The sequence below is a fragment of the Haematobia irritans genome, chromosome 5 (assembly GCF_050003625.1).
Source record: "Haematobia irritans isolate KBUSLIRL chromosome 5, ASM5000362v1, whole genome shotgun sequence".
In the NCBI taxonomy this organism is placed as follows: Eukaryota; Metazoa; Arthropoda; class Insecta; order Diptera; family Muscidae; genus Haematobia; species Haematobia irritans.
The window spans coordinates 72967367-72989244 of record NC_134401.1 but is presented as its reverse complement, the minus strand read 5'-3'; the positions used below and the strand labels follow the sequence as shown (position 1 = coordinate 72989244).

Below are 21878 nucleotides of genomic sequence, written 5' to 3'. Positions count from 1 at the left end.
TTTGGATTTGGCTAAGATTGCCTCCATGCTCCACAACTTACAGTAATTTTCTAACTTATGTATCATGTATTGCGAAAAGTACGATATCGGATATTGAAATCATCAACCTTTACACCGCCGTCGATATATTCATGTAGATCATCTAGGTAAAGCGCAAAGAGTAGTGGTGATAACAAGCACACCTGCTTAACTCCCGCGGATGTACTAAATGTACTACTCTTTTCCCGTCCATATAGCAATTTCTGTATGTTGATAAACATTTTCGACAAAACGAACAACTTTTTTGGATACACCAATACGATGAAGCTTGTATATTAACGCTTTCCGAGACACATTATCGAATGCAGCTTTAAGATCAACGAAAAAATCATAAGTTTTCTTTTTCTGGTAACAATTCAGGTGAATAATGGAAGCACGATTGAAAATATTGTCTGCTCTGGAATATCATTTTCCGAATACTGCCTGCTATTCGTTAAATTTGTTATGTTTTTCGACCCAGTTAGCTAAACGCTCCGTTAGGATTCCCATCATAATTTTAGGTAAACTGTTCCTAAATGATATGCTCTTTTTGAAAATTTGATATATTGTACTTTTAACAAACGAGAGGTCAGTTTCGCAAGTTTTTATTAAACACTTTGGTTATTTCTAGAAGGAATTCGTCTGGTGCAAACTTATAAAAGTCGTAAGGTATACAATATTTGCCAGGAGCTTTATTTAACTTAGCTTTACTTAAATTATGTTTTAATTCTGCTAAGGTAATTTCCTTATCCAAATCGTGCATATTGAAAATTGTTGCTTATTTGAGGGCGGTTTAGTATATTTTTAAAGTAAGATCATAGTTCCTCTGGCTGCACCACAATGCCAGTTGTTTCTTCGTTTCTCATGCTAACTCCACCACCCAGCAAAAAAGCGTCGCCAAAAAAGTAATGAAAATGTTCTTTTTGAATCCGGAAGTGGTGCAAAATTGATGAATTTAACATGGGCTTGTCATGGGACGGAAGTCCTCCATTTCAACAGCCGGTGCACTGAATTTGCATCACTACTTTAGGTGTGATCCGAATTCAATGTTTTGGGTGTAAATTAAAAAATTCTGTGATATTTTGTCAAATAAATAATTTTTATAACTTTTTATAATTTTTAATGGATTCTAACGCTTGTCTGAAACGTTTGGCCTCAAATGTTTTCAAAGATTCACAATGTTTTCAGATTGGATTTAGCCTTTTTTTCGACAAAATTTAAATAATTTGTACAATTTTATGAATTCTTAAACTGTTTGTAACCAATTTGAAACAAAAAAAGTTTAAGTTACCCATTAAAAATATGAAAAAATCATGTTATAAAAAAATGAATGAAAAGAACTTCCTGTGTAGTTGAAATAAAGAACATCATTGGGAGTACATCTTCTGGAAGTGCTTTTAAAGTTGTGCCTTTGGAAGAACTTCCAAATTTTTTTGCTGGTCAGTCTTTTAAATCATTCACGTTATGTATTTTTTGTTCAAGTTTAAAATAATTTAGCATATCGACATATTTATTTTCTGTTTTCCTGTGTTGCTTTATATGCTTCTTCTACAAAACTTGCTATCGTTTACTGAGGTCCTAATCGTATTTATAAAATTAAATTCTCCACACTCATCACCCTGTACCATGTCATTTGCTATCACCATCCCATAGTCGTAACAAAATTGAATAACATTTTTCCTCTTGCGTTTACTACTTTATCTTTCGACTTCCTCTCCAATAAAATAGCAGTCGAGTCTATATGTAACTCATGAACATTTTTCAGCATTTCACCAATACGAATATTTAAATCGTCAATTACTATTTGATTTTTCGAAAAAAACGTATTTAATTTGTTGAAGCCTTCACACCAAGTAGAGGTGTGCACGTGATACGAAATTGTCGTGAGTCACGCTGATGCCAAGCGCGTGATTGTGATTAAGAAACTAAATTCGTGCGTGAGTCACGAAAATAATTTATTCGTGAGTGTGCATGAGTAATAAATTTCGGAAAAATACGCTCACGAAAATAATCCCGCGCACAGATATGAAGCGCTTTCGAGTTGAATTCATTTATAATTTTAGTGACACCTGGGATGTTAAGAGTTTAATAACGCTCTCGATTTTAATCATGCTCATGTTTTCAGACACGTCGTGAGTCACGATATTTTTCGTAAGTCATGGTATTTTTCGTGAGTCACGACATTTTCGTGCGTGAGTACAAATTTTCTTTTCAAACAACATCATGCGTGAGTAAGATTTTTCCAGTTATATATGATTTTGTCTGTAGTGCATATTTTATACCTTCTGTCTACAGATATTTTTTTATTCCGAATAGACATCCACCCATGGTTCCTCCAAATCTCGACGTAATGTAAAATTCCCAAAATATTTGTCAAAATTTCCTGCTTTATCGGATGTTATATTAGTTTCTATTAGAGCAAAGATATCGTATTTTCGTACATATTGAAAGAAATCTGCATATAAAACTTTATTTTCTAGGTCATCCATGTATATTGTAGGATAGAATTGTTAAATTTAAATCATTTACATATATTGTTTAAATTTAGTCTTTTTTGTATTCAACAGTAATTTACAATCGAGCTTTAAATCATTTAGTTTTTCACCATACAATTCGCTCAATATAACTTCGGCCTTTTTTTGAGGTTTGTCGATACTTAATATTTCTTCCTTAAGCTGCATCAATGACTATAAGCCTACTATTACCATACAAATTCCTTCGATAAACTGTCAGTAAATTATTATGAATATGGGCATTAGTGTTTTGCAAAACCTTTTCTGCCATTAGTTCTGTTTCTGTTTGCTATCGCGGCAATTTTTTCATTTGATCTGAATAGTTCGTTGACATTTGTAAGTTTCAAGAGATTATTACTGGATTGATTGTTTCACGTTAATAACAGTTTTCCTTTAAGTTTGATATACAATTCTCCTAATTAATTCATGATCTTTTGATCGTTCTGTTTTTAAAAAGCGTCAATTTCAGCTCTCATGGCTTCATTTTAAGCTTTGAGTTCATCAAACTTGTTGTCCGTACAAGAAACCTGGTTTTTAAGCTGTTTTTTAGTTTTTGCTCCATTATTTCGTCCATTTCTTTATGCATCACAATCATGAGTTCGGATACTTGTACATTTCCCACCAGGTTTTAAGATGCTGAGGAAATTGCACTGACAGGTGAAGTATCTATAAGCATTCTTTTTGTTAATTGTGATATTCGAACGGACGAAGTTGTAACAGGTGTGTTATTATTCATTGTGAATGAATATGGGGTGGCTACTCTATTCTTGCATCAATCTGGTAAAACTATTGAGATGTCATCCCAATAAACACAAACGTTTGAAAAATGCTAATTTTCAACAATTTTTCAAACAAGATAAGATTTAAATTGAGAAATTGTTGAGAAAATCGCGTTCTCAACAAAAAAAAAGGACATTACCCTCAACAGTGAAATTCAACACATTAGCAATAATATCTCAAGTGTTATCCTCAAATTTAAATGCATCGCTACTCAATAATTTTTCAAACAATTTTCGATGGGAGTCAAATTCAAAATTAACATCGTTGCAAATACTTTTCAACCTAAATTTGTATGAATGATATCCCCACTTCAAATTGAAAGTCAAAGCCAAAATTCTATGAATTTTGTATAATTTATTCATTTTCATCAAAATAAAATATATAATAATACACTACACTACATAGCCAATACCAATTGATAAATACAATACCAATTGATAAATAATAATCTTATTAAACATATCAACAAATAAGAACAAAAAAAAAAAAAAACAAACAACAAAACTTTAAATATCTTAAACATTATTAGTAAACACTTTTGCATTGATAATTCGATTTCCTTCCTTTTGGTGTCATAAACCAGCATTAAAATTTATTAACATGCGGGCAATTTGAAATTAGGAACATACTGGAATGCGTGTTAGAATTGATTTCCAGCAGAAGGAATTCACAAAATATTCATTTTAAACTGATAATAGCATATGAATTAAACTGACGATGTGATGCACATTTTCATCCAGAAGTTGTTGATTTCAACAATTGGTTGTTTTTAACAATTTTAATTGGTTGCACTTGTAATGTTTCTGGAAACTTTTTCTTGTCGATAAGCCACTCATTTTTCCTTGGTCAGCTTCTTAATGTTTGCAAGAATGTAGTATCCAAAGATTTTAGTTTTCTGCAAAGATATTTAAATTTAGTAACTTCTCTAAAGTGTTGATTTAATTTAAATTGACGTACCAATTATTATAAACTATCTGAAGCAGTTCCAGTTAATTGTCCACCATTTTTTCATCGGTCAGCTTTTTAATGTTTTCAAGAACGTTGAATCCATAATTTTAGTTTTCTGCAAAGAGATATACATTTAGTGACTTCCTTAAAGTTTTATTTCATTTTTTATTTTCACTTACCTATTTTTATAAACTATTTGGTTATTTGTCTAAAATTTTCCATTTTCTTTTATTTCTTGCAATTGACCACGAACTTCGTTGCACAAATAAGTATTGAAAACCACATGGTTTTTTCGTTGCATTTTAGGGTAGTGTTTTGTCAAAGTTTTCTCATATTATCTTCAACACCTTTTCAAAGATTTCGTCAACATTTTGCCAAATTGGAAGTAATTCGCAAATAATTTGAAGATGTATTGAAGATGAGCTATTTCAAGTCAAGTTGAATTTATGTTGAAAATTATATTTACCCTCAAACTGAAAAGTTGTTGCATTTGAAAAACGCTCATCCTGTGTTTATTGGGATGTATTGTTAACTAGCTATCTGGATACATTGTCAACTCCGAACACAGAGCGAATAAAAAAAACAAGAGTACGAAACAGTGAAGCGAAACTGCGTCAGTAGGTGGCAGTCATGAGCAAAAATTCTCTAATATCATGCAGTTTTTGTCGGCGATTCTCTCAAATATCATACAGTTTGCGTCAGCATCACCCAGTTCAGTTCTCTGACGACTTTACGAAACGTAAGGAAAATAGGATTTAGAACCAACTTTGTAGTAATAACGGCCATTTTCATGAAGCTCCGTTAGTGCACCGTTAACTAACGAACTTTTAAACCGTATTATGGGCATAGCTGCCATCTTGCATATATATTCCATATGCCAGTTAGGAACTTAACTGCCGAAAATTTTTCAGTTAAAGTTAACCGGAGAGAAGATATTTTGAATTTACTTTCTGTTAACTGGCAGTTAAAGCCTAACGGAGCTACATGAAAATGGCCGTAAATGTTCTTTTTAATAAATGGATTCATTCCATTAAATTTTTTGGCAGACAATTTGAAATTATAACTGCCGATGACTTTATAAAGAATTTATCAAAACATCGCTTCGACCGCAACGTCTGTAATACCAAAGCTATAGTTATTGTGCCACATCTATACGGTTGACATTTGTTTTCCTCGCAGAAGAGAACTTTCGTCCTCTTGTGTTTTCATTCTCTCTGCCAACCAGTATTATGTCATCCATAGACGAAGAAAAGGTATATACGTCTTTTGACAATTCACCATGATTTTGTTTATTTGCAGTGCACTGTCATTGCACTCCATTGCGCAGTTAAGTGACTCAATTTGTTTTTAGAAAACGGAAATTACCGTAAAAATCAGTCTATTTGCGTTAAGAAAAAGGTGTGGATGTACAGAATTTTATATGCTTTTACAATATTTGTTGTTTTATCGAAAGAACAAAGGAAAGAAAACAAATTAAAAAATCACTCATATGCAGACGTAAAAGTACCATCTACGGCGTGCAGACGAACCACAGCGCTATGAATTCACATAAGACGTCTATACCTTCCTTGGTCTATGATGTCAGCAAGAGATTAGCTGACTTTGTTTTTGTTCAAACAATTAGGAAGTATCTAGTTTCTTCAAGCTTTCCAGTGTATTTTTAATAATTCACTAAAAAATCTTAATTTTTATTAATATTCACCCAAAAAATCCAATGCCAACACGAGCTCCCAGCTCAATCTTCCATCAGCTAATCAGCATTCAAAACCAATTCAACGAATCCAAATGTGTTTATTTGCAAATTCTGTGGAGCCAAAAAAAGGATGTATATCTCCCGCCAAGTTAACAACAATGAATTCGACTACAACTATTCTCTACTTAAAGTACAACTAACAGGAAGTTCAAATATTGAGGTCATTATTGAATGAATTGAACTATCTTAACATAGTTCAAGAATATATAGAAATAAGACAAATTGGTACATAAACTTACCTTTATATCGCTGCTGCTTCTAACAACAACATCCTGGCCTGTGTTACCAGAGTTTGTCGTCACTTGTCCATTTAAACTACCGGCTAAATGTATATTTAGATCAGAACCCACAAGATCTCCCTTACCTGTAAAAGAAAATATTTGATTAATATTCAAAATTGCTTTGTATGGTTTTTGCATTTGCTACAAAGATGGATAGAAAAAAATATTTCATTATCCCCAGGCGCATTCAGTAAGACTGGATCAGATTCCTATAATGTAATGCTGCATCTATTGCCTTTAGATACTCTGTCACAGTTCGGTCCGCAAAATAATGCCAAGTAGTGGAATACACTCTGGCGAAACCGCTTTTCGACAGGAAGTTTTAAGCTCTAATACGCAGCAGCTAGGTTTGAGCTCAGACCCCGGGGAATAAACGTTATATAGATTTCTACACTGATGCAATATGTTCTGGCGAACCCACTTATTTGGCCAAAAATCAAAATACTAAAATCAACATTTATTTCTGTCATACGATAATAAATACTTTCAGATGTCAGAAAAAATAGTTTAAATATACGTCAAAACCCGTTATTCACTATTAATACGTGTTGTAATTATCAATACGGCGTTCTCACCAAGCATGTTTTGGAGTTTGAAATGTTTTCCCTTCATAAGCATTTCAAAAGGAGTCGTTTTTCCCATACAAAAAAATATCAAGTTCAAAACAAAAGTTTTCCTCCAAAACACGTCAATTTTATAATGTAAAAGCCCCTAATTTGGAATATGCTCAGACTGAACATACTCTTTTCAAAATATATGTCAAACTATTAAAATAAATTTCATAGAAAAAACGAATAAACAAAGGCTTTGAAGAAAATAGAGAAGTGAAAATAACTTAAAAAATTTTCCCTTCGCAATCGCGGTATTTTTTGAATTTAGAGTAAATGGGAATTTCAAGTTTCCATAGCAACCATCATACTAAAACATCTCAACTCGGTGTGAACGGTAACGGTAGGTGGGAACATATCATAACTTGTCAAGTACATTTTTATATGTAAGGTGATGGTAAGTACTTTAATTATCAAAAAACAAAATGTGAAAATGTCAATGTGATAATGAAATAATAGTGCTATTTTATAACATAAAATTAAAAAAACAAAATTTTTCGTAAAATTAAATGCAATAAAACTAACAAATTCCACTTTATTCCACATTGGCTTTAAAACAGGATGATTCTCTAACATCTCACGTATTAATTTATTTTATTTGTTTATTTATTGCTTGATTTCTTAAAGCTAGTACAACAAGATCTTAAATCTTATAACTGAAAGTACCAGCTTATCATATTTCAAATGTTTGTCGCGTTCCCTTGAGGAACCCTGCCTTTTGGAGAGGGATAAATACTGTTCGTCGCTGGTATTGCATCGGCGTGAGCTCAGCCATGATGGGTGCGGTTCTCAACAGTATTCTAACCCAAGCAGGGCGCGTGGCTCGCTAGGAATTTAGGACAGTGTGAATTGCAATTGGTCCTCACTACTTCAGGGGAGGTTATAAACCTGGTTGGACCGCCTAGAGGCTATACTCAATCCTTTGTTCCCGAAGTATGTTCGTATCGTTTGTGGCAGTAATAGTACGTAAAAAAATATTATTCCGTTCAGACCCAAAATAAAAAGTTTCTATTTCCTTATTCTTCTGTTCGTTATAAACCTCGTAGTTTTACAGGGACGACATCTACTAAAAGTGGGAGCAACTTTCCTCCTATTTTCTACTTATACACCTATGGGCCTAGGGTGAGCTCATCCTTTGCAATATAGGTAGGTTCTGGGTTTCAATGTAGTACCTTTTCGCCATAAAAACAAAACAACTACTACCGTACGAGGATTACCCACGGGGTAATCCCCAAATGGGAAATGACTCTTTTTATTTCAGGCGTTAAGTCTGTTTGTCAATGTTTTTTTTTTTTTTTCTTTTTAAGGTTATGTATAAGTATATAGGGAACTAGCTGCTACAGAATACCTCTGTACCACCGGAACAGTAGTGCTCTCTCCGAGTCGTTAGAAAAAAATTCCTCCCTCGTTGCAACTGTGGAGGTGGATAGAAAAGACGCGATCCAACTTCTATTAATATTACTATACGGTTAACCTAACCTACGATTAAGCTCAGGTATTTCCTTTTCTTCTGGTGGCTTCAAAGTCTTTTACTCATGACATCTGATATGTTGTGATTCAAAAGGTAAGGTTGATCACTAGCACACTATGTGGCGTTGTAAATTACTTTTCGTTAGACACGTGTTATCGCTCGCCGGCTCGAATAAAAAAAATCTCTTTCTTTTATAGGAAACCACCTCCGCCTGTTGGTATGGTCAAAAACGTAAGGAAGGCGAATCACATGAGGCACCTACCAATATGCCTCCGCGCGCTTTTTTTCTTTCCCATGTTCCCTGTAACTCTACAAAAACATATGATTTCGATAACTACAATGTCCATGCTAATTCCAGAGGGCATTAGAGTAGACTTAAGGGAGCACACCACATGTTATATGTAGCAAACAAAATAAAAATGTATAAATTATATCAAAACATATTGACATAATATTATGAAAAAGTGTGTAAAATATGTAAAAATAAACATTTTTAATTAAAAACAATATATAATATTTTCTTTAAGTAAATGTTTAAAATATTTATTTTTTGAATAAATTAGCATTGCTTATAGTTTGTAAACGTGATGGTAAGGAGTTCTAAAGACGAAAACTAAATATAAAGAATTGTCTCTCTGATATCAATGACTTGATTCGTGGGTGTATTACTTTTAGTAAAGGTTATCGAACGTAATATTAAATAGTTTAAAAGCAAACTCAGATATTCGGTCTCGGCGGCCTTTGTTGAAAATATATCGTGCAATATTGTTGTATGCTACTTTTAATTTATGGGAATATGAGTAGTCGCATCTCGCAAATAATTCACAACCATACAATAGATTTGGTATCAAGTACGATTTAGCCAATAGAATGCGATTGGATATTGGCGTATTTGTCCAAACAGCCCATAAATTATGCAGCATTCCATGAAGTTTACCAACGGCACATGCTATATGATCTGTCCATGATAGTTTCGAATTAAATAGTATACCATGATTCCTTTGGGTCTCGACATATTCAATTGCAGTTTTGTCAATGTAGAGTCTGTTACGGATCACACTGTTTTCAAGAGTTTTATTTTTGGATATGACAAGAAATTTTGTTTTTGACGAATTTAGTTGCAATCAATTATGTTGTGAACAATTTTGGATTCTGTTCAAATCGAAATTTATATTTTGAATGCATGTATCGATATCAGACAACCTCATACTGGATTATACTTGTACATCGTCTGCATACATGTGTATGTTACAAGTAAGTGGGGCATCAGCCAAATAATTGATGTACATGCTGAAAAGGGTTGGTCCAAGGATGGATCCTTGAGGAACACCTCTTGATATGTCCTTAGGATTCGAATTCATACTGTTTATAACTACGATTTGTGAGCGGGATCTTAGATACGAAGAGATGAAATTACAAGCAGTTTTGGAAAAGTAGAAAAAATGGTGAAGTTTAGATAGCAATATGTTGTGATTTACCGTATCAAATGCCTTGCTGTGGCCAAGAAGCACTAAATACGTTATGATGTTGTCATCGAGCCGTTCCCGTATGTTTTCAACAACTTCGGTTAATGTGGTATCACAATGGACTGAATAGTCTAAGTGAGCCTGAATCTTAATCGGGCTGCCACTTTAACCTAACCTAACCTAACAACTTCGGTAAGAGCTGTGATGCAATTTATTCTCTTCCTAAATCCGGATTGATATTCGCTTAATAAAGTATGGTCTTCCAAATATTGAGATATCTGCTGGTTCATTATACGTTCCAAAACTTTTGATAGGAAAGGTAGGATGGCAATTGTTCGATAATCATTATTAGATTGTTTTGCGATTTTCCAAGCTTTAGGAAACGTGGATTTGGTTAGACAAGTATAGAAAATATGAGTAAAATAAGACAGAAGCTTCGACAAAAGAGTTTTATGAATTTTGGACTAATTTCATCAGTACCAGTTGCATTTGATTTAATTGCTTGGAAACTCTTCAATACATCGTACGAATCGACACAATGGAAGGAAAAACTATAATCTGGTGCCGCTATACTCATCCCAGCATATATGTCAGTTAGTGGCTGCGCAGTGTTAATTCATTTATTTTATTAATATTTACAGTACTGCTAATATTGTTATTTTTCCTACCAATTCCAATATTTTTTATTACTTTCCATTTTGATTTGCTGTCCAGATCGTTTCTGAACTTGTTACCATAATAATTTGATTTGGCACAAGCAATGCTTTTCGTCACAGTTTTTCTTGCAGATTTGTATAACTCATATAGTTCATTTGTTTTAAATCGTTTCCATCTTTCAAAGCCAGAATCTCTACAAGCAATTTGATGTTTGATTTCGTTGTTGAACCAAGGGGGTTGCTTATGTTTGATAACTATAGGTTTTTGCGGTACACAGACATCAAAAATATAACATAAATTTTCCTGTAAGAATGTTAGTTGGTCATCGACATCGGGAAGGTCGTAAATGTGGTCCCATTGAAAAACATCAATCAGATGGTTCAGTTGAGTGTAATCAAGACGTTTAAAATCACGATAGGTAGCATGAGTATCCACGTTGTCAATGTAACATATGTGTCGTTAGTTAGAAACAATAAGTCATGTTTGGAAAAGGCTGGTGCACAGAGTTGGTCATACATCATAACTTTTGATCTCTGATTGACAAAGATAACGTCTAATAGACTAGCGTTTGTACAAGTGAAATGTGTGGGATTTGAAGTGTTAACTGGGAGTAAGTAAATGTTTACATGGTAGTTGATAGTAAACTGGAATCCAGTAAGTTGCTATTGAAATCGCCGACTATGATGACGTCATTGTAACTCAGAGAAATGTATTCGATTTCCAAGCTATAAGAAGTTTGAAATTGGACTGAGTGACTACTTCAGCAAAAATATACTCAACTTGGGAGCCAGTTTCAGATCTTTTATATTACAATTCAGACCATTTCTTACATAAGTGGCAACGCCACCAGCATTAGAGAGTCTATCACGTCGATAAAGAGTATACCCATCCAGCCCATATAGATTAGTATTTATCTGAGGATGAAACCAGGTTTCGGAAACGCAAATTACGTCGACGTATGACTTTATGAATAAATGCCGAAATTCATCCATCTTATTGTTTAAATTTTGGCCGTTTATATGCGTGATTTTAAGTCCATGTTTTTGCTTGGTTAATACTCTCAGTGTAGTTCCCAAACTGTCTTTGGAACTTAAATTTGTTAGGCTAAACATTAATTTTACTAAAAGCAATGCAAAGTACATAACAATAAGTGCAACAGTTTATGTTATATTTTATATAAATTGATACATAGTTATTGTTTTTAAATAATTTGTAATAATTTTGATTGTTAATTAATAATTTTTGTATTTTTATTAAATAATTTATAGTAATAGTTTTTAAAATTTTTTTAATAATTTTGATTGTGAATTAATAATTTTTGTATATTTATTGTATTTTTATTGAATAATTTTTGTTTGATTGATATGATTCGGTAGTGGCATGTTTGGTTGAGAATCGTAGATAGTATTTCTCTCGGTGTTTTCACGAAAAAATGAGAGAAGATTATCCCTATTTTCCATTAGGATCGGTGGGTTTATTAGTTTTAATGTAGATTTGACCACGAAAAGAGTAAGCTGTATGTATCTGTTTTTGTCTTTTATACTGTAGTGCTTTTTGTAGTATTTTGTAGCTTGTGGATGTAAGGTTTTCATTTGCACAGATCGGGATGTTAGAGTCGAATCCAATATGTTTTAAAAGTAATTTCGTGTTGTTTGCGCGTTTGAACAGTGCGACATTTTTCAAAAAAGAATTTATATCATAGGGAGATAGAAATGTAACTATTATAGCAGTTTCTTTTATAATGTTGTTTTTGTTTTTCAATCTGTAAATTGATTTTATAGCCGGTATTTAACGTACTACACAAGTTTGTAAAAATTAATAGCAACTTTACTCCGTTGCAACAGGGGATCCCATTCAATCGAAGATCACAAGCTACTAACAAATTTTCTTGTTTGAGTCTTTGTTGTTTCAGGTCGATTATTTCAGATTTCATTTCTGATATAATTTGTTCACAGTTACATTTTGTCGTTTTGTATGGAATCAATTTTGGCTGCAACTGTTTCCAGTTTGGATGATCTATCTGAGATAATGTTGATCTCTGATTGAAACTGTGACATTCTCTTCTCAAAATGTCTCTCAATGTAGCTCTCCTACTCGCTAAATTTCTTGTATATAACTTGAGTTAGTTTTTCGAACCGTTTATCTATGAGCATAGCTACACGTTGTGGCGATTCATAGTTTACACGACGCGGAGTGGTGTTTGTGTTAGATTTCTCAGAGAAAGAGTGTCTTTGAAGCTCTATCAGACGCTTTGGAGCGAACAACAAATTATCACTAATTGTTAGGTTTTCACTGAATGTAATATCAATACTGTCGTCTTCCATTGTCGTTGAAGATACTTAGGCTATTTGGATATTTATAGTTTGTATATGAATTTAATTTTAAATTTTATTTACGATGATTAATTTGATTTAATATTTGTTTTAATTTAACGAATTTAAATAAAATTGCAGGGTGATATGAAAAATTTAGCGTAGTCAACAACCATATATGTAGAATTTATTGTGCATACTTTTAGGGTTCATAATATATTATTCGCTTAACAGCAACGCATGATGTCCAAGAAAGTAGAATTGGCATTTTCGAATTTCGAAAATTTGAAAGTTGTGCTGAATTGTGCTAGGTTTGTGCCGATTTGTGCTGCAATTTGTTTTTTTTTTTTTTAAATTTTATCAAATAGCCGATATATTTGGAAAAACATTTTTCAACAAAATTTTTGCCAGAATCGCCATTTTCGAAATTCGACATTTTGACAGTTGTGCTGAGTTGTGCTAGCCGAGTACATTATTGTGCCGTTTAAATAAAAATTCTATCTCTTATAGTTTTCGAGAAATTCTAAAATTTCGAAAAATTTCCAGAATCGTTATCGACTTGTGCTAATTTGTGCCGTTGATATCACCTTTCTATCTCAAGCCGTTTCCGAGAAACAGCCAAATTAAATTTTTTAAAAAGTTCAAAACTATGTGTTTGAAAAACGCCAAAATTTAAATTTTCGAATTTCAAATAGCTGAATGTTGTGCCAATTTGTTCTAGGTTAGTACTCATTTGTGCCGTTTGAATCAACTTTCTATCTCAAACCGTTTTGGAGATATTCGCAAAAACTTTTTTTTTAAATACCAATTTATGCGAAAATAGTCAAAATTTAAAATTTCCTAATTTCAAAAAACTGAATGTTGTGCCAATTTGTGCTAGGTTAGTACTCATTTGTGCCGTTTGAATCAACTTTCTATCAAACCGTTTTGGAGATATTAGCAAAATTTTTCTAAAAAATAGCTTTGTATTCAGTTTTCAAGTTTTGTAAGGCTTGAATGTAGTGATATCCCAATGGGTCCTATAAAAATACTCTCCATTAATTTAAATGTATTTATTTTAATAATAAGTTTAAACCTCTATATTACGATGGTCAACATCACAAGTCTTCAAGCTTTGTATAAAATATAATTTGAGGATCAACTATTGTGTTAGTATTAACACCAGTTGGAGATTTTTCTGATGATAAGTCATCGTATTCCAACCAGTGGTGATTTATTCGCACATAGCCAGTGTAGTGTCCAATCGATGTAGTGCTGTAATTGCCTCTGTAGCCGACGAATCCCGCAATCTTGTACTTAGGGCCCCAACCGTGGAGCCACCGTGGTGCAATGGATAGCATGCCCGCTTTGCATACACAAGGTCGTGGGTTCTATTCCTGCTTCGACCGAACACCAAAAAGTTTTTCAACGGTGGATTATCCCATCTCAGTAGTGCTGGTGACATTTCTGAGGGTTTCAAAGCTTCTCTAAGTGGTTTCACTGCAATGTGGAACGCCGTTCGGACTCGGCTATAAAAAGGAGGTCCCTTGTCATTAAGTTAACATGGAATCGGGCAGCACTCAGCGATAAGAGAGAAGTTCACCAATGTGGTATCATAATGGACTGAATAATCTAGGTGAGCGTGATACATCGGGCTGCCACCTAACCTAACCTAGGGCCCCAACAAATTTGTATTTCGGTGGGTTTATCACATACTTTGATGCGGTTATCCAACCCAATTTCTACACTTATTAGAAGATGGGGACTGTAGTAGCAGTTGCATGTCATGTCCTGGCTGCAACATCTTTTGACTCTATTTGTGAACTCCAATGCCTCCGCGAGATGTTTTACTCATTTCTGTTTGATGATGTCAAGATGAATCCGAGTCTCTATAAACGCATCTGTCTTCGAAGAGTTGCATATTTGACATTAATACATGACGACATAGCTAGGTGCTCCGGATAGTAGTTCCTTTACCAAATCGGTAATCTTACACTCGCAACTAATGTTTTCCATGGTGCACGTTGATTTGTAATTGTTAGTGAATTTCGAAATTGTTTTTGAGCATTCCGCATTGATCGGAGTACAGTTAGGTTAGGTTAGGTGGCAGCCCGATGTACCAGGCTCACTTAGACTATTCAGCCCATTGTGATACCACATTGGCGAACTTCTCTCTTATCACTGAGTACTGCCCGATTTCATGTTAAGCTCAATAACAAGGGATCGGAGTACAGTTGCTAACTCACGAAATTGTTTTGCACAAAGCCTTTCCTTCAAGAACATCCTGGCACAGCTAAACAAAAGAATGTCCACGTTTAGTAATTGTTCAGCATACGAAGACTCGTTCGCCAGTGCAATACAAACAATCTCAAATAAGCTATTGAATGCACATGTGTTAGACAAAGATACGGAACATCCCTTTGGCTTCACATTTGGACAACGGGAACCGTTTGGAATGACAGCAGATAGGTTCCTTTATCTTTCGTTGTTGGCTTAAATACTGGATAATTTTCACAATACCGTGCCCGCTTTGTTATAACCTTTTTGGATTTCTCTGATTGGAACCGTTTGAAGTCGGATACTACTTCTATTTCACTCTCAGAATCAGGGGAATCATCCGGCAAAACTGCAAATTCTGCTTCAATTGTATTTCTTTTGTTAATTTTCTTCCGCCAATCTAACTCCAAAGAAAGTTCATTCTCAATGTTGCTGGCCGCAATTGAGTCGGAAGGTTTTGCCAATTTAACCGTTTGTATGAATGTGATTACAAACAATTGAGCGTTTATTTCTAAAAATTTAAAACAACTGTAAAATAAAATACATATAAATCTAATAAAAATACTCACCGCAGTTTTGCACCTCCTTCCTCTTGTGTTTCCAAATTAGAATAAATCGATAACAAACAAGAGGATCAAAGGAGAAACAAAACTACGGATAACCAAACCATAGACCAATTAAATATAGAGACATACTTTGATAATTCACCATGGTTTTGTTTATTTGCACTGCGCAGTCATTCCACTCAATTGCGCAGTCAAGTGACTCAATTTGTTTTTGGAAAACGAGAATTACCATACAAATCATTGCCAAAAAGATGTGGATGTATAGAACTTTATATGATTTGGTGTTTCATCAAGAAAACAAATTAAAGCCAAATTAAAAAATCATTCAATTACAGACGTAAAAGAGCCCTCTACGGTGTGCAGACAAACTACAGCGATGTGAATTCACTTGTGATGTCTATACCTTCCTTGGTCTATGACCAAACGGCAAACAATATGATTAATCACAATAGGTGACACAATTTGTCAAACATAATTATTGAAGCGTAAAGACAAAATATATTTTCAGGACAAAATTGTTAGTCGTTCTGCAACACTCAATATTTACATTTTGTTGATTTCGTTTAGGTTGTGATGGGCATGTTTTTGATGTATTCCATACTATTTTTCCCCTTCGATGTCAGCAGATTTTATTATATAGTCGACGTCTCTATCCTTGTTTAATTTGAAGCATCCGGTTGTAGCCTCATACAACGTTTTTTTGAATTTCACGTATTGCCGCGAATTTATCCACACGAAGCGGAAAACCTACCGCTCGAAACTGTCTGTGCTTCAAATCGTTAAAATAGGATTCCACGGGTGAAGACGTTGCGTTTACTCTTCCTTCTCCACGAAGACCACGCATGATTTCGGTAAATATTGGAAAATACATCATTATTTTTTTTAACTTCACGGAGAAGTCGGGAAGCATATATCCATTAAGGTCATCGTCGATATCCATATACTCCCTTTTGGCGTTTTCAGCAACTTCGTATGTGTTATTCACATAGGTCTGAATACTTGAATAGGGTTCTCCTTCTATATGATGTTCTTCGACTTCTGAGTCCTACAGTTCAGAAGAATATAATTGGTCATCAAAATTAAGTTCTGGGCTCCCTTTTATTTTGAACCTCAAGTACTGTTTGGCTTCAAATGCCGGACTTCCTTTTTCGCCACTTTTGTGCAATGTCAATTTCAAAATTGAAATGAACATTTTATTCATCTCTGCAAAATCACTTTGGGTCCTCAAAATACATAAAGATCGCATGTACATTGCTCGTACTCCGTCTGGTGTTTGGAATAGCACTTCCACCGAGCAATTATGTCCGTAAAATGACACACATCTAAACGTAAAATACAAGTGGGGAATGTTTGATTATTACCGCAAATAATATAGAAGCACCAATCTAGATAGTGGTGCAAACTTTTTGCATTCGAGAAGACGCGCGATGCCGCACCTAATAAAGCTTTATCGAAATCGCAAATAAATTCTTTCGGTACCGTTATGTTTCTCGTTTCAATCTGACATTTTCTTAGAAATTCTAAGAACCAAATTATAATCACAACAGTTGTTTTAACCGTGGTTAGCATTTTACATACCGGTACCGTTTTTTTGTTAATTTGAGTGACCGTCTGGAACAGAAATATGTGCGAAGATTTTTCTTTGTTTGGTAAAACAATTGATTTTACTACACTGCCCGTAGCGTCTACTATTAAAGTTTCGTTAAATTTCGAAAAAGGTACATTTTATCTTTAGACCAATAATGAAATGGATCAAGACCAATATTGTGAATTGACGTGGAGTATTTGGTTGTGTATTTTAAATTGTAAATTCCTAGGTCAAATTCGGCGGACTGGTATCTCCAAGCGTTTCAATTAACCGGTAAGCTTCGTTTCTCCTACATTGACACGGCAATAAATTGTTCTCTACCAAATTATTACCGATGGCTTTTCGTAAATTGCCTCTAAGCGGTCTCTTTTTTTTACGTGATTTACACTACCGTCAAAATCGCTTATACTGCAATACATTTTGATAATTTCACCTTCTTTAGGTTCTTGAGGAATTCTACCCAGAAATTTGCAAGGACATTCAGGACATTGACCAGATACCGATACATATATTCCCGATTCGGAAACTTGAGACTTTTTAAAAATGAATGGGCATGGAATATTAGTTACATTATGAGTCTCTTCGTAAAGAACGTATGTCCATGTATTTTTTTAACGTTTTTATGATACGATCACGATTTTTGAAAATATATAAACTACTTTCTGGTTTTAAACTAGACCAAATCTCCGTAATGTCAATATTGAATTGAACGGTTCGCTTTGAAAAAATTATAAATATACTTCGGTTTCATTTTATTACAATTTTGTAACGAATCACTTAAATTTTTATACACGTTTGCGGACGGAGGGGTTACATTTCCTTTTGAATCAATCACGTTGGAAAATTTGGGTTCACGAATAAGTTCTTTTAAATTTTCGATTTTATTATGAACTTGATTTGCAGACGATTTTTTCCAAAGACTTTGTAATTATAACAAGATGTCCAAACTGCCTCTTGTTCTTGAATAGATAAAAGTGCACGACTTTAGGTTCACACAAATTCGTTATCTATTTTGCTTGTTGGTTATCTATTTTGCTTTTCACCAATTCCTCTTTAAAATTGTATTCATAGCAATCATATGTGTAAATCATATGTGTGTTCGGGGGACCAATAATGTGTAATAATTTGTGACTGTTAAATTTTTCGTTTTGACAAAAACACGAACAAAAAGAGATAAAAAACAACAATTGACAAATAAAGAAGTTAAAAGAGGGAAACATTTTGAATTGGCCGCTACTACGTGCGTGTTTCATAAGTTTAAACCAAAATTAAAAGTGTAAAGTAAAAAATTCCTATTTTCTCAGAAAAACCGTAGAAAACTTAACGCAGAAAGAACACCAGGGAACATAATATACATCTCTTAATGATTTAAATCTTAAGGTGGCTATTAATTTCCAGTGTATCCGTTAGAATTGCCATTTTTATCATCATATGATTATAAATAAACCATATTAGTAATTATGTCTTGTATGGCAATGTAATTTGTAAAGATACGGTACTAATAAAGACACAACAAAATAAAAATAAATACAATTTACTTGAAGTAATTTCTTTTGGCAGAAATGTTGAATGAAAAGAGTGCAGAAACAGGCCTATTAACCAAATTGAAAATTCTTCATTTTCTTTTCTTTTTTAAATTCATAACATCATACCCATTTTTTTCCAACTCTCTCATACATGTATGGACCTAAACTCATGAGCCTATTGGAAAAAAAAGAGGAAGCATATAGACATCTTGTTATTTCAGATAATCTTTGATTTTTTCACTTTACTAATTTCTGGAACCACGTTAGTTTTATTTTGCACAGAAACTTCGAATATAAGCGTTTTTGATATAACTATGTAGGTATTTAAAGTTTGAGGTTACGGTTTTAATTGATTGGGAAAATGTAAACCAAGCTTCATTGAATAGGATATACTCCTAGAAATCATTAATGAGTACAGGTACATTCTATACATGGTAGAACACATTTGTTCTCAACTCTCGCATTATTGGGAAATCCTATAATTCGACACAGGTTTTTGTTACCTCTTATTCATTCACAGATAAGGGTGTCTATTCAGAATTTTTGAATGAAGCGGAGGATTCTTACCTGTATTGCAGTGGTACGGAGCACGAATTTCCCAAATTTGCCTGTATATGACCACGACCTAAATTTTGCCTGTATATGACCACGTCCGAAATTGCCTGTTATCACCAACGAAATAAGTCATTGAAACATGTGATCATACAATAATTGATAATAAAATTATAAGACCATTTTAAGAAATATGATTGCAATTTTCTCCAAAACGGTTTGAGATAGAAAGTTGATTCAAACGGCACAAATGAGTACTAACCTAGCACAAATTGGCACAAAATTCCGTTTTTGAAATTCAAAAATTTTAAATTTTGACTATTTTCAAGCATAAATTGGCATTTTAAAAAAAAAGGTTTTGCGAATATCTCCAAAACGGTTTGAGATAGAAAGATGATTCAAACGGCACAAATGAGTACTAACCTTGGAACTTTTAAAAAAAATTAATTTGGCTGTTTATCCGAAATGGCTTGAGATAGAAAGTTGATCTCAACGGCACAACTTAGCACAAGTCGATAACGGTTTAATACAATATTAAAATTGTCGAAATTCGAAAATGTCGATTCTGGAAAATTTTCGAAATTTTAGAATTTCTCGAAAACTATAAGAGATAGAATTTTTATTTAAACGGCACAATAATGTACTCGGCTAGCACAACTCAGCACAACTGTTAAAATGTCGAATTTCGAAAATGACAATTCTGGCAAAAATTTTGTTGGAAAATGTTTTTTCCAAATATCTCGGCTATTTGATAAAATTTAAAAAAAAAAAAAAAAAAACAAATTGCAGCACAAATCGGCACAAACCTAGCACAATCCAGCACAACTTTCAAATTTTCGAAATTCGAAAAAGGCAATCCTACTTTCTGGACATCAACGCATGTTTTTATGTTGTGTATTAATGTTTAGAGTAGTTCACAACCGTTTAGTAATAGTTTAATTGCATACTGTTAAGGTGTACAAAAATATCACTGATTTTATAGCAGCGGTAGTTCCACAGATTTATTGAATTTTTGTTGATTTGAATTTAATGATTTTAGATGTTATGTTCATTAGCCACAAGAATAACTTTTTTGTATTGATCTATTTGACGTTTGTTACACGCGAAAAAACACTCTCAGCAATTGGCATGAGTGTTTTGATAATTTGTTGTTTTATGCACTTTATTCGTGTTTGGCAAGTTTTGGTTTTTAATATTTTTGAGAAAAAATAATAGATTCAAACCATTTAGTGAAAGTTCCATTACTTTATCAGGGGCACAGTCACAGTATTTTATGGAATATAACTTTTTCACGCAGTCTAATGTTCTTGTTCTTGAAAAAATATAATTTTTTTGTAGCTTCAATAAAACTACGTCTACTTTTACTATTTGCGCTTTAACCGTCTGCTTTTATTTGATGTTTAATAAAAAATACGTTGTAATTTTTTGCTATTTTTGTTTCAAAAACCGGGATTTGCGCTCTATTTGGTGGAATGCACACTGGAAAGAAGAAAAATGTGATAACGTTTTTAACCATATTACTACAAACTATGGAAATCTTAGCATTTCAGCGGAATGTATTAACTATTAAAAAAGTGTGAAGTTATTGTGTAAAGTTGTACAAAATGTGGCAAAAAGTAAGTCGACATATTTAATTTACACAACACAGGGAGAACTTTTATTCAAACCTCTTTTTCCAACATTTCAGAGAGAACCAAAAGAAGAAAAGCGGCAGAGCTTTCGTCATCAACAGGCAACGGAACCAAGCTGTTAATGCAAGCTTCACTAAGTTCAACGCGTAAGGAGGTTAAAAAGACCTATTAGCTATAAAAAGAGACTTTAGAAAGTCCTGTTGGACCAACAAAGTTGAAGAAGTTTTGCAAAGATGCGAAAAAGGAACAAATTGCCCTTGACGACATTAACATTCTTCATTGAAACTAATTTTATAAAATATTCGGCTTGAAAGCAAACAAAATAATTCAGACATTTTCCCGCTTATACAAAACTGTTGGAAGCTAAAATCAAATGTAGACCCCTAAGTGTCATTCTAAATGAGACAATGATCAAGGTACCTTTGAAAGATCTTTTTTTTTTTTAAGAGAATTCTACAAATGCAAAACAAAGTGTTTTTAAGCATAACGAACAGAGAAAATATTTCCATAATTTCATTAAAAATGATTTTGAGCTATGAGTATGACAGTACTATACGTCTGGAACATCCCACAATATAGGTTAGATTAGGTTAGGTGGCAGCCCGATGTATCAGGCTCACTTAGACTATTCAGTCCATTGTGATACGACATTGGTGAACTTCTCTCTTATCACTGAGTGCTGCCCTATTCGATGTTAAGCTCAATGACAAGGGACCTCCATTTTATAGCCGAGTCCGAACGGTGTTCCACATTGCAGTGAAACCATTTAGAGAAGCTTTGAGAACCTCAGAAATGTCACCAGCATTACTGAGGTAGGATAGTCCACCGCTGAAAAACTTTTTGGTGTTCGGTCGAAGCAGGAATCGAACCCACGACCTTGTGTATGCAAGGTGGGCATGCTGACCATTGCACCACGGTGGCTCCATCCCACAATATAGAAAACTCCTTATTT

The 21878-nt window shown here is 33.6% G+C and overlaps 1 protein-coding gene and 1 long non-coding RNA gene across 2 annotated transcripts in view; both read right to left on the bottom strand.

Moving 5' to 3' along the window:
- Elk (Eag-like K[+] channel) overlaps positions 1-21878 on the bottom strand; it is a 1103641-nt gene that overhangs the window by 45541 nt on the left and 1036222 nt on the right. The window contains exon 15 of the mRNA XM_075312997.1: positions 6252-6376. Within this exon, the coding sequence (XP_075169112.1) occupies positions 6252-6376 (125 nt within the window). The remainder of the gene's footprint in view (positions 1-6251; positions 6377-21878) is intronic.
- LOC142241353 (uncharacterized) lies at positions 3646-4792 on the bottom strand. The gene is made up of 4 exons (XR_012723592.1): positions 4726-4792; positions 4439-4606; positions 4269-4374; positions 3646-4206 (listed from the first exon to the last, which is right to left on the bottom strand). It is a non-coding gene; the product is annotated as an uncharacterized LOC142241353 (long non-coding RNA).